General features: G+C 40.7%; 1 protein-coding gene across 1 annotated transcript in view; it reads right to left on the bottom strand.

The window, feature by feature from the left end:
- Positions 1 to 1,679: 1,679 nt before the first annotated feature.
- The window catches only part of myt1lb (myelin transcription factor 1-like, b), a 119,396-nt gene continuing 104,523 nt past the window's right edge, over positions 1,680 to 16,552 (bottom strand). Inside the window, exons 13-22 of the mRNA XM_028565968.1 lie at positions 14,525 to 14,646; positions 13,102 to 13,170; positions 12,110 to 12,172; positions 11,832 to 11,915; positions 10,132 to 10,353; positions 8,529 to 8,623; positions 7,863 to 7,966; positions 7,581 to 7,724; positions 6,357 to 6,419; positions 1,680 to 4,388 (exon numbers count right to left, since the gene is read on the bottom strand). Coding sequence (XP_028421769.1) covers positions 4,248 to 4,388; positions 6,357 to 6,419; positions 7,581 to 7,724; positions 7,863 to 7,966; positions 8,529 to 8,623; positions 10,132 to 10,353; positions 11,832 to 11,915; positions 12,110 to 12,172; positions 13,102 to 13,170; positions 14,525 to 14,646 — 1,107 coding nt within the window. The 3' untranslated portion in view covers positions 1,680 to 4,247. The remainder of the gene's footprint in view (positions 4,389 to 6,356; positions 6,420 to 7,580; positions 7,725 to 7,862; positions 7,967 to 8,528; positions 8,624 to 10,131; positions 10,354 to 11,831; positions 11,916 to 12,109; positions 12,173 to 13,101; positions 13,171 to 14,524; positions 14,647 to 16,552) is intronic.

Raw genomic sequence — 16,552 nt, 5'->3', positions numbered from 1 at the left:
TGGGACGTCCGGCGACTTTCCCGCGCAGAAGCTCGAGTGACGATAACTACCTCTTCTTACTGTAAGTCCCAGTGTGTAACATGTTTAGTTGTTCATTATCTAAATCTGTGTTGCCCGTTCACAAACTTGTCCTTTTTCATGAATATTTACCACCACCATCAATTCCAAGTATTCCCACTGGCTTGAAATTGTACATTTGAATTCACATGAACTGGGGTGGACGCATAGACAGTATATAAGAAGGGTAGACGCTCTATATTCATGCGCCATCTTGAAATACGTTAGCCGGTAAGGGACATACAGGACATACTGCTCCGCCTTTCGCTGTCACATGATAAACTCACAGGTGCTGCTAATGCTGCTAATGGGTATCGTCGCTTCCCGGCTCTTTGCACTGAAAGTACCCGGATGACCCCCTAAAAACGGTCAAAAAGTTCAGTGTGGAATGATGGAACCTACTCGCACTTAATGGTCGCCATCTTGACTACAAGGTGGAAAGGAAACCCTTGACCGGCAGCTGATTGGACGAATACTGCCCCAAATTTCAAAACCGACCATAATGGCGGCTTGTTCGGAATACGATCTCGCATTTTACGAAAATAGTTCACCGAAATGTTGTTTCTGAATCTGCATCAAGTGTTGCATACGGTAACTTAGCCTACTTTGGATGTCTCATGAGCTAAACTGTATCCTGACATGTCACTGTGTCAGGAGCCAAAGCATTAAGAGATATAATAACTTATATAGCACATTTCATGAACCCTACAGACTCTTTACACAAGCACAGGGGGACAAGGGAAAATAAAATATAATTAAATGTAATTTAATGCCAGCTACTGAGGTACAACCACATCGCGCACTGCAAAGTTATCTTATGAACGAAATAGACATATTACATACCTGAGTGCCAATTCAGGGACATTTTTGAATTTTTTACAATCCCGTAATTGTCTCCATCTGTTGAAAGCCCGAACTAGATTGACTCGGGTTTTCACCTGTCACACTCCCTTTTAGCTTTTAGTTGTTCTTCGTTTAATTTCCTTCTTTTCTGTGAAGGCCCTGCCCCAGTATCAGCCATAACTACAACAGATAACTTCTAAAATTAAATTAAAATACAATTAGGCCTATAAAGACATCTCCTGCTACCAAATACCTGGCTGGATACTCACTAACACGGGCTTTTCCGGTGTTCAGACAGAAATCTGTGACCCTTCAGAATGTGTGCTCTGTAGCGCCGTCTACCTGCCGTAAATCATTTTGTGACTTTGCGGAAAAAAATCAGACCCGAGCAAAGCCATTTTATAAAAAACTATATAAAACTAGCGTTCTTTTCACGGTTAGTCTCGTTTGCTGTTACAGGTCATTTATGATCATCAGAGGGAACATTACACAGTTTCAGAAACGTGTAAAATATATACATATAGTCACTTTAATTTTGGAAAAAGAACCTAATTTTCATCAGCAAGGCACTGTGATGATTAGACTTTGAGAGTTGCACATCTTAAGGTGCACCCCATGGTTTGCTGACATCTGCTGGTGGAGTGTGTGTGTAACAGTTAAGGCACATTTGGGATGCTGGACTATGTCAATAGAATTGAGCTAACAGTTTCAGAATGACTAGATGGGTTCTGCAGTTTCAATCTGTAATGAACACACAAAATAAATCATTTAAACAGGCCTCTGGCAACACATTTTTTTCTTTATTCAGAGTAAGATGTGTCAACATCCAGCATGACAAAAATTGTACAAAGTTCACAATTTATAAATGAAATATCACAGCAACTTGTGATCTCACACATTTATAGCAAAATTAAAATGTCAACAAATCCATGCTGTGTAGTACAAAAATAAATCAAACTTCAGTTCCACAGAGAGCACAATAGTTTATACAAAATCCTGTCTTTGTCAATGATCACTGAAAACAATCTCAAAATGAACTGGCTCAAATAAAACAATAAACTCTGATGAATTCACAATAATTTATATGAAAAGTCAGCTTTCTAAATATGTGACGACCTTTTTGTGTTCCCTATAGATAGTCACAGATAACTCTATTCAGATTTGTTATTTATGTACCAACATCAGATGAGCAGCCGGTTTTGTGCTTTAAAATCCCTTTTTCCCTTTTTACTGATAATGAGAATTAATTCAAAAACTGGTACTAGCTATTACTCTACTGAAGCATTACTATATTGGCAAAAAAGCTGCAGACACGATGCTGTGGAAAAAGGCGTTATGCAGTCATGGGTGATGGGTAGTAGAGTCCTGAAAAAGGACAGTAAAGTACAATAGATGAGATTCAATCAGGTGAACGACGAGCACCTTTTGCATTAGCTCTCAAAAAGGCAATTCTGAACATGATCGCTAACAACTAGAACAACAGAATGGAGGGGTGCATACAGTCAGGCATATGGGCGTGACGCTGGGTTGTATCACCCCTCAAAGGTCTCGTTTCACCATTTCTTCAGCTATTTTTTATTTTTTTTAAAACCTTGAATTGATTGACTATTTAATCCTTTGTACAGTGATTAGATATAAAGTGCTGCTGGGGGGGAATAACTTCATCTTCCTAAAACATAGCAAAAATGAAAGAACAATGTTTTTTTTTTTTTTACACTTTGATAATAGCCTACAGTATAACTGCTATGGTTATAATCATCCTCTTCTCTGATTTCAAGTCCCTGTTCTTCCTCTCTCAGTGGTACTAAATCCACACCTACAGTGGCTCCAAGCAGTTGGTTGCTCCAATCGTGTGCCAAAGAGGTCATCTGGAAAATTGCACGCCGCCGTACGTAAGGATAATATCTTCAAGGACAAGTGCAAATAGTCTACTGGCACATAAGTGGGGACAGTAACCCTGTAAGTCCCGCTGTCATACTCTATAAATACTCTTTACAAAACCCTCTGAAACCCTCCTTTTTAGGCTCTTGGGTACTGCTTTTAGTTTCTGTAAGAACATCAAAACATGGAAACGAAGGTGTCCCTGTGCAAAATCGTACAGAAAAAAAGTGGAACTCATATACTTTCGCTTCTAAAACTCAATGTCCAGGTTCCCTCCTCTTTTTTTTTAAAAAGACTTTTTTTGTATTAAAAGATTTGTATAAAAATCAATATTTTACATAGGCTATATTAAAAAGATTCATGTTACCCGGCTATGCTTATAAACAAGAAATTGCATATACCCAACATTATTTTTTATTCTTTTCCTTTGCAGATTGCATCCCATACCTACTATAAACAAATGATTTAGTCATAATATTGCGGAGACATTTCTTAATCCTAGCAACACGGGTCTCGAAATTGCGCAGATTTGATACTAGAAAGGCTAGGATGTGGTCTCTATAGGTCATTGTCTTTACACGTCATTTCTATTTGAGATTAGTTAGGGAGGAGCATGTGAACGTGCATGCACCGCACAGATGTGTTCCTCTAGGAAGGAATTGGCTCTCCTAGATAAATGGGATTTCCACCATCGGGTTTCCGTGTAATGATGTTTACAATAGAACTATTCATACATACATTCATACATACGTCAGGTCAGTTTCCTCTCCGGATTCATTTACAGCACCAATTAAAAATGCCCCCACCTACAGCTATACATCTTCCTTTTTTTTCTTTTCTTTTTTCTTCATCAAAAACAAAAAACACAAATTTTTTCTCAGGCATTGTCAGAAAATAAAGCGGTTTCGCAAACCAGAACAATCTACACGCAAAAAAAAAAAAAAAATCGAAAATCATCGAGTCCAAAATCATCCAGTGAGGAGAAAAAATAAGTAGCTTCCTCCTTGCTTGTAGTTTTTTTTTTTCATTTTTATTTCACTGTTCATTTGACTTTGATGTCAAGCAATAAAAAGAACTCGCGTCCCATTAGCATTAGCTTACTGTTCAGAAATATACACTAAAAATGTGCATACATGAGCAGCTAGAAACATTACATGACACTATGTCAGCTCATATGAAAACGTACAAAATGTGAATGTCCTCAAAAACTATTCTGCCCTTCACTCTTAAATGTCCTTCCTCGAAGCAAGGCCCAAAAAGAAAAGAAAAGAAATTATCTTGAGGGTGTTTAAGCATCATACCTCTTCTTTTTTTTTTTTTTGAGACAACAAAATCTTGAATATATAACACTATATAAGATACTGCACCCAACCGAGGTGACCAAACCATCACTGCCTTGCTTGTATGTGGATTTGATAGATCGCCTAAACCTGCATGGGGGAACAAAAATCTCCCTTGCTGAATGGTTACACTTGAATCCCTTGAACAGCTTGCTTGATGTTTTCCAACAAGGCTTTGTTTTCGGGGCTCTGGAACTGGTCTTGGTTCGAGTACATATCCGTTAGAGTGGTGACGTAGGCGTCAAAGTTCTGCTCGCTTATTGGCTCCTGCAGGACCAAACACACAACATGGGGACTGTTAGAGGAAAACAGACTCCTGTTGTCCTCGGATCAAGTCTGACCCGTTTGCAAAGTTTTTTATATTGGAAATTTGGGTCTTCTTTTAAACAAATTGCCCAAAAATACCATGGACAGTTCCAAACAACACTACAATTAAGATTTTATAAATTATTCAATTTATAGCATTGCATTGTTTTTAAATGGTTTCAAAACAGTATCTAAACTTTGACATTCTGTGATTATCCATCAACTTACGTTCCTCTGATTTTAATTAAAGGTCCCATGACATGGTGCTCTTTGGCTGCTTTTATATAGACCTTAGTGGTCCCCTAATACTGTATCTGAAGTCTCTTTTATATAGACCTTAGTGGTCCCCTAATACTGTATCTGAAGTCTCTTTTATATAGACCTTAGTGGTCCCCTAATACTGTATCTGAAGTGTCTTTTATATAGACCTTAGTGGTCCCCTAATACTGTATCTGAAGTCTCTTTTATATAGACCTTAGTGGTCCCCTAATACTGTATCTGAAGTCTCTTTTATATAGACCTTAGTGGTCCCCTAATACTGTATCTGAAGTCTCTTTTATATAGACCTTAGTGGTCCCCTAATACTGTATCTGAAGTGTCTTTTATATAGACCTTAGTGGTCCCCTAATACTGTATCTGAAGTCTCTTTTATATAGACCTTAGTGGTCCCCTAATACTGTATCTGAAGTCTCTTTTATATAGACCTTAGTGGTCCCCTAATACTGTATCTGAAGTCTCTTTTATATAGACCTTAGTGGTCCTCTAATAATGTATCTGAAGTCTCTTTTATATAGACCTTAGTGGTCCCCTAATACTATATCTGAAGTCTCTTTTATATAGACCTTAGTGGTCCCCTAATACTGTATCTGAAGTCTCTTTTATATAGACCTTAGTGGTCCCCTAATACTGTATCTGAAGTCTCTTTTATATAGACCTTAGTGGTCCCCTAATACTGTATCTGAAGTCTCTTTTTATATAGACCTCAGTGGTCCCCTAATACTGTATCTGAAGTCTCTTTTATATAGACCTTAGTGGTCCCCTAATACTGTATCTGAAGTCTCTTTTATATAGACCTTAGTGGTCCCCTAATACTGTATCTGAAGTCTCTTTTATATAGACCTTAGTGGTCCCCTAATACTGTATCTGAAGTCTCTTTTATATGTTGGCATTGACCAACTGCCACTTTGCTTGTTTGAAATCCATGATGTCTCTCTCTCATGGGTGGGCCAAATTCTCTGGGCGGGCAAAGCAGAGAAAGGGGAGGTAACCTTGCTCCTTATGACCTCATAAGGAGAAGATTCCTGATCGGCCCATCTGAGCAGAGCAGGATACCCAGGGCTCGGTTTACACCTATCGCCATTTCCAGCCACTGGGGGGACCATAGGCAGGCTGGGGGAACGCATATTAATGTTAAAAAAAACTCAAAGTGAAATTTTCCTGCCATGGGACCTTTAATAGTCAAATAAAAAAAATGTAATCCAAAAATGAGATATAATTTCATATAAATGAGGTTTATTGACCTTGAATTCCCAAAAATAAGTGTTAAACTACTGGTATTATACTGGTGGTAGTGAAAGAATAGCGGCTGAAAAACATCAAAAGCGTTGGCAAAACTCCCCCGACAAAAGCGTTGAAAAAAATAGCATCAAAAAAAAGGACAAAACGTGCATGGTGGACGGGAAGACAACACAAGGGTTAAGATGTCCGAACATATTCGTATATAACGCGTTCGGAAGTAAACTTCAACATGTAGTGTTCAGTATTGATTACGTTTCACAATTAGGTATTCAGATACTTTAAATATTAAATCCTTATGGTCTTCATTTGTTTCCATACATACGATGACAACATTCACAGAGGAAGTGAAATACAATATTGAAATACGGAGTGTGAAAAAAGCTATTTAAAGGATATAAGCCATCGACTTACTTGCTGGTGCAACTGTAAGCAGCTGTTATTCCTTAGAGGAGGCTCTTTGTGTGCCAGAGGTTTCTATGGAGGGAAAGGAGGGACACGTTTCTTTTAGCTTAGTTTGATTTGAGAAACTAAATTGTTATTCTCACATTTAAAACACTAGGTTGAAGCATTTGATATACAGCCACATACAGAAGATGTCAAATTAACTGGAAAAATAGAAGCTGGACATAGATGAAGTCATATAAAGCCAAACAGAGCCAGGCCAGCCAGTGGTGTCAGAGAGCTACAATTCTAACTGCTTGAATTCATGCGACTCCAGCGTCATGGACTTATCTGAAAAACTGCTGAAATATAAAAGGAGGATATGATTATAAAAATAGGTTGCCATTTAGACAAGATTCTGAACTGATGAAAAATGAATTCCTTTGTCAATGAATGTTAACTAATCCATTATGCAAGAGGATATCATGAAAGAATGTCATAGTAAAGGATGAAGAACAGGATGAAATAGTGTGTGATTATTTTTAAACTCTTCTGCAACAGAATGTAATACTTTGGTAACACTTTACTTGAAGGTATCTACATAAGAGTGACATGACACTGTCATGACACATGAACCCTAACCTTAACCCTAACTTGTCATGACACTTACTAAAAGAAGCATTATGCCATAAACGTTTATGACTTGTTTATAATGTTTATGACACATTCATGACAGTGTCATGTCACTCTTATGTAGATACCTTCAACTAAAGTGTAACCAATACTTTGTGTGTTTTTTCAAGAGCACACAAAAAGATAGTATGATAGCAAATAGAAGGTGTCTGAAGCACATGGATAATAAAAAAAAAAACATTAAAAAAATAAGTCAACCAGTTTGCTATACACTTTACAGTAAAGCCTTTAATCATCATACCATTCAAAAACACACACACACACACACACACAACCTCAATATAAACTACTGTATATACACTTTTGATTCACCTAAACTGTAAAATATAGCATAGATTTCTGTTTTTAGAGTTGCTACCTCCGTAAAAAAGAAAATGCCCAATCAAACCTCATTTCACAACTCCCCCTCAGTGTTTGGAAAGACAAGCAATGCTCCACATTTTAGACTAAGCATGCACATTAGGCTGTGGATAAATACACAAATAAACGAATAAGCTGCCATAATGCTACAGTTAGCTATATTCTGCAACTTTCTGGCTTGCCATTCCTGGTGGCCCTTACCATATGAGGGAGCTGGACATTAGCTAAACTGTTAATCAGTGACTGGCTGAGGTTGGCCAGCTCATGCAGGAGAGATTCATTTTGCTGTTCAATCACCTTGTTTTCCTCCTCTATGGACTTCAGGCTGGACTCCATTGTTGTAATCTGAGGAGAGGACGGGGGGAAGGGAGGATGAGAGGATGTTACAGTACAGCTTGGTGTTCACTGGCAGGTGCACGCCACTGCTGACTCAGATATGAAGAAACGCAGGCCAACGAATGTAGCAGACCGGAAGTGACTTACCTGTGTTCGAAGTTTGATCATGTCTGCTTCCACTTGTGAATTTGATTCACTTAAATCTTTGATTTCTTCATCCAGCTGTTTGATATCCTCTTCGTGCTCCAGTCCTACAGAGGAGCAACAATGACATCAGATTAACAGCCTTTATGTTGGACTGAAGTCATTAAAAATGACATAATATGACGCCGTAGCTAAGTAAGAATTCTGCTGGACACTGTGTGTGTGTGACTGTCTTCACCTCTACAATAGAACTGGGGGCAGGCCATTTCAACTGATTAAGACTCAACAATCATACAGACAAATGACATTATGATCCTGTCACATGCCTTTATGAAGCGTTGAAATCCACTGCAGTCAAGGGTGAAGTGTTAGGAACACAGATGGAGCACCCAACCACAAGCCAGGTCAGATAGTCCATGTCTGATTACTGTCAAGTATGCCCTGCCCTGTTCTTCCAGATTGGAGCCACTCTTCTCATTATTTACGTCATATACCTGAATGGCAGTTTATTTCCAATGTGAGCCTTGACTCAGACAATGCTCGCACACACACACACAGTCCTTGGTTTATTATCTGAAATTGGAACTCCGTTGAGCAAATCGTTCCACCTCTGCGTTCCTGATTGGCTGTATTGTGTGGGTGAGTGGTAGGGGTAGTAGCTGTAGTTACCGTTGCTGGCACGTTGCTGCTTTATTGTTAGCATTTCCACTCCGGAGAGCCTAGCTTTCCTCATGGCGGAGGTGGCACGTGGACAACCCGACAGACTGAAGGTAGCAACAAAGAGAAGAAGCAATGTTTTAGTATATTACTTACACACACACACACACACACACACACACACAGACACAGTGCGGGGTTTTATATATAGGAAGGTTGAGAATAAATATTACTTTAATGTCTTAAAGGAATAGTACAACATCTGCTTACTTGACAATAGTTTGATGGGAAGTTGCATACCACTCTCAAGTCTGTACGGGAACTATGTAGCTAGAGCCAGGAGACAGTTAGCTTAGCTTAGCACAAAGACTGGAAACACGGGGAGACAGCCGTCCAAAGGGAACAAAATCCGCCTACCGGCACCTTTAAAGCTCACTAATTAAAACTATGGTAGGGATATCTTTGGCGTTGATGCAAATAGGGGAGAGGGACAGCTGCAAGAAAGGGGTCTCACTCTACTTGAAATTCTGGCCTTTTTTACCTACTGCAGCTTTAAAGGTCCCATGACATGGTGCTCTTTGGATGAGTTTATATAGGCCTTAGTGGTCCCCTAATACTATATCTGAAGTCTCTTATATAGACCTTAGTGGTCCCCTAATACTGTATCTGAAGTCTCTTTTATATAGACCTTAGTGGTCCCCTAATACTGTATCTGAAGTCTCTTTTATATAGACCTTAGTGGTCCCCTAATACTGTATCTGAAGTCTCTTTTATATAGACCTTAGTGGTCCCCTAATACTGTATCTGAAGTCTCTTTTATATAGACCTTTGGTCCCCTATATGTATCTGAAGTCCCTTAGTGGTCCCCTAATACTGTATCTGAAGTCTCTTTTATATAGGCCTTAGTCTTCCCCTAATACTGTATCTGAAGTCTCTTTCCCCAAATTCAGCCTTGGTGCAGAAAACACAGCCACTAGAGCCAGTCCTACAATGAGCTTTCCTTAGGATGTGCCATTTCTGTGTCTGTAGCTATTGAGGAGGAGAGAGGGTGGGGGGGTGGGGGCAAGATGGAGGGTGGGGGCGTGGCCTTGGCCAACTGCCACTTTGCTCGTTTGAAAGCCATGGTGTCTCTCTCTCTCTCATGGGTGGGCCAAATTCTCTGGGTGCGCAAAGCAGAGAAAGGGGAGGTAACCTTGCTCCTTATGACCTCATAAGGAGAAGATTCCAGATCGGTCCATCTGAGCTTTCATTTTCTCAAAGGCAGAGCAGGATACCCAGGGCTCGGTTTACACCTATCGCCATTTCTAGGCACTGGGGGACCATAGGCAGGCTGGGGGAACGCATATTAATGCTAAAAAACCTCATAAAGTGACATTTTTATGCCATGGGAGCTTTAACACGTTATGTCTTGTTACCCAAAGTGTTTGTACTCTTCATTGAATTTCTCTTGGTTATATGTAACAGTTTAAAGGTAATGCATTCAACGCGTTTGTTAGATCTCAAGTATTCACACAATGGGTTTTGGTTAAGTAACACTGAACGTATGAATGTACTGAATGAACATAACTTTTCAAATCTTGATATGTAGTTTTCCAGCCAAGTTCTCTAGACCCACCTCCGATGTGTCAGGAAGCTGCCGCTGACGTGACCCGAGCCGTCACAGCCCGGTGTGGGGCAGGACATGCCCTCTGTCTTGCCAGACTTCCACGTGAACTGGATGCCATTTAGGTAGCCGTCCTTTTGTCTCTTGGCTGCTATGGGGCATCCTGATGCGCTTCTGTGGGACGCATACTTCCCTGTAACGTGTCCCTGACCATCGCAACCTGGGACTGGACACCTGGGGAGGGGGACGACGACAGAGTGAAATATACTTTCAGAGAAGACACACTCAACAGTTGAATTCATTCTTTATTATTCACACATGCATTCATTCAACCACAACCTTCATTTGCTTACATATTCAAAGTTGATACCATCATCTCTTCATCATATCGGTGACATCATCCTTTTTTTCCATCAACGACTGACCTGTTGAGTCTCAGCTGCTGGCTCTCTGGTACACTACAGTCTGTTTGCCTCCTGAGTACTACACACCATACACTGTATGAGTGAATATCATTTTTCTGTTTCCCTCTATCTCTACTGCTTTGATATAAACAAAGATACCATCATCTTATTTAAAGCTGTCCCAGAGGCAGCCTTATCGCAGTTTTGGAATGCTGACAGTGCATCAACACCAGCGCTAATCAGATGCAACGAGGCAGTAAATTATTCCAAATGTCACAGCTCGCAAAATGGATTATGTCTAAAGCTATAGCTACAGTTATGAAAGTATCAATTCTGTCTGCAAACAGCAGCTACCTGGTTTTACCTCAGCTTCATGGCTTTGTGACGCTGCTGTCTGCCACAGTGTCTTTTTCTGTTGTATTAGAGATTTTTCCCCTAGTAAATATAGATCAGAAGTCAAAGGAATCCATCCAGCCAGGCTCCAAAACCTTAACCCAGAGTGTTCGGCCTTTGCATTCCATCAAACAATTGCACTCTGCACTTCCAGCACAAATTGTTGCGCTGTCACGGAAGGCAGAAACTACGCACTATAGCTTTAAGTTCCTTACTTGTTTCCAAAGCTCAAACTGTGAACCAAATTATTTTACAAAGACATTTTTATGTAAACAGAGCATACTGGCAGGGTTACCTGTGAACTAAACTGTCCTCGGAATCCAACAGAATGAAGAGGATTAGATCAAGAATGGCCAATGTGTGTTATTTGTGCTCTGCACCACCAGAGAAATCAATGCAGCTGCAGGGCTGAGGCCAGAGAAGCCCATTGTGGGATTTAGGCAGAGTCCAATCAATCTCTCTCTACCTCTCTCTCCCTCTCTGCTTGCCTGCACTCTGCCTTTCCTTACCTGTGTATCTGCAGGAGTTTACCAGAGACTGCAGAATCTCCTCTCTCTAAGCTCCTACAACCTTGTTCTTCTGCAATTTGTCCCGCACCTTCAGATTTGGCATGGGACTTCACACTCACAGCACATTTGTCTTGTCAGAGCTAATGCTGACTTATTCCTGCTTACATCAGTGCACGTCCAAGAGCACTGTACTGATTAGAAAACAGCACATTGCTCTTTTGTTCCCCATTCACGCAACTTACTTGCATCATTTTAAAACGGGACCAATTTGTCGTATGTCATGTTTTATATTTCAAATGGGAAATGTAAAGTAAGCAGTGAACAGTGAGTAGTGTTGGGAGCGGGAGTTTCAGGTTCAGGGTTTTAAAGGGAGACAGAAGACTGATGATCAGTGTCCCCACTGTACCTGATAGGTTCCTGGTCCTCCTTGTTCTCTTTACTGTGGATGATCTTTATCCCACTCTTCCTGGCCCGCGGACACCCTGAGAGACTGCAGACAAATGACAGCGTTACAAAGTTGAAGCATACAGTCTGTGTGTGTGTGTGTGTGTGTGTGTGACAGAGAGAGAGGGGGAGAAAAGTAGAAACAGAGGAAAGTAAGATTGCACAAGGCAAATTTAGGAAGTATGCGAGAAAGAAAAGAGAGATGTATCGAGATTCATGTATGCAGGATGTACGTCGTACCTTCTGTGTGAGGCGTAGTTGCCAGTGATATGTCCCGAACCATCGCACCCTGGTGTCGGGCACCTGGGGCAGAAAACACAAAAAGGGCTCAGGGCCTACAGCAAAAAGTTCCGCATCTTGAGGATAATGTACCTCATCTCGTGTATATTATTTATAGCTTTTACAGTCCTTGTTAAGTCCATTGTCTATTAAATGTGAAAGCACAGACGCAAAAATGTAAGGATCTCTAAAATTGTAAAAAGTGAGCATACATGGTCCGTTTATGGTGTAGCCCAGGCACTAATATTTTTATTTATCGGTTTAAAACTTTGGATAAACAAGAACATTTGTGGAACTGCGGTTTGGTGATATACAGCAGAGGGGCAGGAGGTTAAATAATGTATTAATTAGGGTATAATCATATATTTTGTTTATAGTTTCACATCTATGACAGGCAACTCCAGTATTATCCATGTTAGCAACTTTGGCACTAGCAAGACAAACTGTACATTTGCTGTCTGTTCATTGATTCACAGTTGCATTTTCTGTGCTGTTGACCATTCGAGATTTCAACATTAAATAAACTTAACGATATACTGTATACATATAAATATATAGCCTACAGGATTCAGAATGAACTTTTTTGTCCACCAGCCAAATGGCTATTGAATGTTCAATGTTCAGCCACTCAATAGATTACCACGGGTTTTATTTGGCTAGTGAGTGAAGCAAATCTACCAGCCACTTTCATATTTTACCAGCAATTGGCTGGTGGATGGTGCTAATGTTGAACTACGTATATATGTATTAGCTACTAACAGTACTTGTTAGAAGGATCAATGCATTGTTGGTTCGGGTCTTTTAAAGGGATTTGATGACTGAGAAATTGTTTTTCTTAGAAAGGAGTGAAACACAGCTCAAGGACTCCATATTTAAGCAGCCTATCGTTTGTACCCATACTTCAGAAAGACATACAAATCATACATGTATTTGTGAATCATCTCACGCCTTACTTGAGCTCTTGTGCGTTGTTGGCCAGCATACTTCGGATGCTTTTATCAGCTAAAGGACAACCTGAGAGACTGAAAAATACACCAGTGGAACATTTAATTACACCAGAATGACAAGTCACCCAAACCACTGTAACACAAAGTAATCTCTCAGACCACACTCGTCTCTACACAGACATATACAGACACATGCATGCATAAAACATCAACCAGGAAATGCAAAAATAAAGCCATGATGCAAGTGCAGGGAGTTGATTTAAATAAGTTAACCCTCTGAGTATTTGTATTCATACAAGGAACTCTTGTTTTCATCCATGGTGTGTTCTGCGCTGTACTCGAGCAGAACAGAGAGAATAAAGAACAGTAAATTAACATATGGGGTTGTTTTCAAAGACTAGCACTCAGTTGGAATCGTGAGCTTGTTTAGGGAAAATCTCATGTACGTGCAGCCATGTCAGCCTCCAGACTGATATCATTCAGTCCTTGCAGGCTCGCCTCACACTGCAACACTCAATAATTCTGCTTAAGTCTTCTTACTCTGAATGGTAAATGCTTAGTCTGCATTGCACTGTGGGAAATGCCTGGACTGGAAAAAACATCAGCTTAGAAGGCTTTATACCCAGCCCATTGAGAAATAATTTTCAACATATTATTATATACAACCTTTAATTAATTTAGTCCATCGTTATTTCACGATAGCCTTGTTTCAGGATGTGACGTTGCCAATAGTCAAAGGGCTAACAAATGAGAGAGAGAGAGAGAGAAAGAGACATTCTGCCTACAGGTGTTTGACAGCATAGTCGAGGTAAGCTGAAAACAATAAAGAGAAATAGACTTAGAATCCACCAGGAGAAAAGGAAGTCACACCTTCGATGTGAGGAGAAATTGCTCGTCAAGTGACCACTTCCATCACACCCCGGTGTGGGACAGCTGCCACCGGAAAAATAGACAGATTTATAAGCCCAAAGGGAAGGAGAAGAAAATGTGAAAATTACAGAAAAAGGGGTTGTTCCTGATTTTTTTTTTTTTTTTCGTGGTTTTCATTGTTTCCAGTTTAGCTTCACTGTCTGCGATTAATATCGTGGTTCCTGAGATCAGTTAACACTTGATGTGGTATGACACTGACAACTAGTTGTTTGTGTCTTGTAAAGATAAAGCATCAAAAGAGGGAAACTACAATGAAGGCATCAGTAGAAGCTACCGGCTTGGAGATTATAGTGTGGACAAAAACGGATACAGCTGTTAAATAAAAGTCATATAGCAAGCCAGCAGCACAGGATGGGGAAGGGAGAGAAAAAGGGCAGTGGTTCTCTGAGGTTAACTGAAGCAAATAGTATGAAGAAAACAAAAGAAAGAAATAAGATGAGTGGGGTCAGGGTGGATAAAAGGAACGCTGGGGCGTTGGGAAGAGTAGGAGGGCTCTTACGTTATCAGGTCCTTCTTACTCTCCTTGCACTGGCCGTACTTGGGCTTGGGGCTGGGCATGGTAACATCTGTGGTGTAGGAGCGGTCATCCAGCAAGTCATGGAAGGGGTCCAGGTCATCCGGCTGAGATTGGGGTGGAAACAGAGGGAAGAGAGACAAATGGGAGGAGAGAGAAAGGGAAGGAAAGGGGAAGAGAAAGATTACGAGGGTTGTTTTGTTTCTCACTCCATAATTACACATTTTCAAGAAATCATGCTTGTGTGCACATAGAATAGAAGCACTCAACAGTCAGTAAAAATAATAGACGTAGTGACGTCACCCAATGGTTTGTGGACTGTCGTTTTGAAGCCTCAAGTTGTCGCAGTACACGGCATATCGGCAAACTTTGCCTTAGGTTACCAGCTGATGCGATTTTTAGGCAAACCAAAATTTCCCAATTAACTTTGATGAAGTGAAAACACAGTGAGCGGGTCAAGGTTGAAGATTGAAACATGGCCAACACCCAAAAAACAAGTTCAGGTCTATTCTAATGTACACAGTGCAATGGTTAGCATTGCTAAGCCTCGGTGCTTGGTTGGATAAAGCATGCCCTGCTTTATTGTCTATTTTAAAATAAATGGGACTTTAATTTACAAAATGTCCATCATGATGTAGTGAAGAAGAAAGTAGCGACTGAGACCATAAACGTTATAAAAATGTTTACTGAGGTAATAAATCAAGTGAGAAGTAAGGTCATTTTCTCATAGACTTCTATAGAAGGAGACTTCTTTTTGGAGCCAGTGGAGTTGCCCCTTGCTGGAAATTAGATAGAATGCAGGTTTAAGGTACTTCCACATTGGCTTCATATTTCAGGCTCGGAAGCTCTGTCCATTATTTTTACACTCTATGGTTGGAATGCATTTTATTAACTGGAACATGATACAAACTTATATCTGGAGAGTTTCTAATAAACAGCCCTTTTCCTTCACCTTCCTTACCACTTTGTCTGCTTTTATTCACACACACGCACACACACACACACACACACACACACACACACACACACACACACACCATAGTCTTGTCAATTTGAATGCTAATAGTTGAGCCTGTGTGACTAGTGAGCCTCACCTGTCAGTCTAACAGAGCTAGAAAATAGATTCCTTGGGAGGAAATAATGACTAAGTGCCAAACTAACTGTGTGTGTGTGTGTGTGTGTGCTCACTCGTGGGTTTGTACATGTTCATTGAGCATTCTTGTGTGCGCGCGAGAACAGAACATTCAGGGAGTTGGCTGGTTCTGATCTTGTAATGCACCACTCAGTCACTAGATGGCACTGTGGTGTAGTGTCAGGCCGCGGCTGGCTGTGCTATGTGGGGCTGTGCTTTGTCTGCAGTGCATGCAGCCAGGGCTTGACGGCTGTTGATGCAAATCCTCTTTCCTTTCTTCCATGCTTGCAGTGTGTACAGTAATGCCCATAAAGAGAGAGGTCCAGATACAGCCCAAATTATCCAGCGCTCAAGCTGTCTCGGAGTGTGTGATGCTGGGTCAGCCAGCAAGCTTCTCCAATTAAAGGGAGCGCAGGCTGAGAGGCAGACAGGAAGGAGAACGACACATGCATACATACAGAGCAGAAAGTAGGCTAGGGATGGCACTCGCATACACACACAGACACACTCCCAAAGAGACATGGGTACAGACACACACACACACACACACACACACACACACACACACACTCTCATATGAATATTCACATCTCACACACCAACAGAGGCACATGTACTGTACGTGCATGCGCCTGTACACACCGACAGGCGCACCCAGCAGTGGTGCATTGATTTCCAGCAGTTCTTTGATGAGATGAGCTATTCCGATTCCCTCCCAAGGTGCTACTTTGCATAATTCATTTTGGAGAAGAGCGAAATGTAAAAACAGAAAGCCAGCATGCGGGGTGCATGGTAAAAACAGAGCAGATACCTCTATGTGCATGGCAATGCTGACATCAATTAACATGCAGATTCATTAGGTTTCCCTCAAAAATCCCTAA

The sequence above is a fragment of the Perca flavescens genome, chromosome 20 (assembly GCF_004354835.1).
Source record: "Perca flavescens isolate YP-PL-M2 chromosome 20, PFLA_1.0, whole genome shotgun sequence".
Lineage (NCBI taxonomy): Eukaryota > Metazoa > Chordata > Actinopteri > Perciformes > Percidae > Perca > Perca flavescens.
The sequence above is the reverse complement of the archived record's forward strand: the minus strand, read 5'-3'. Positions and strand labels throughout refer to the sequence as shown.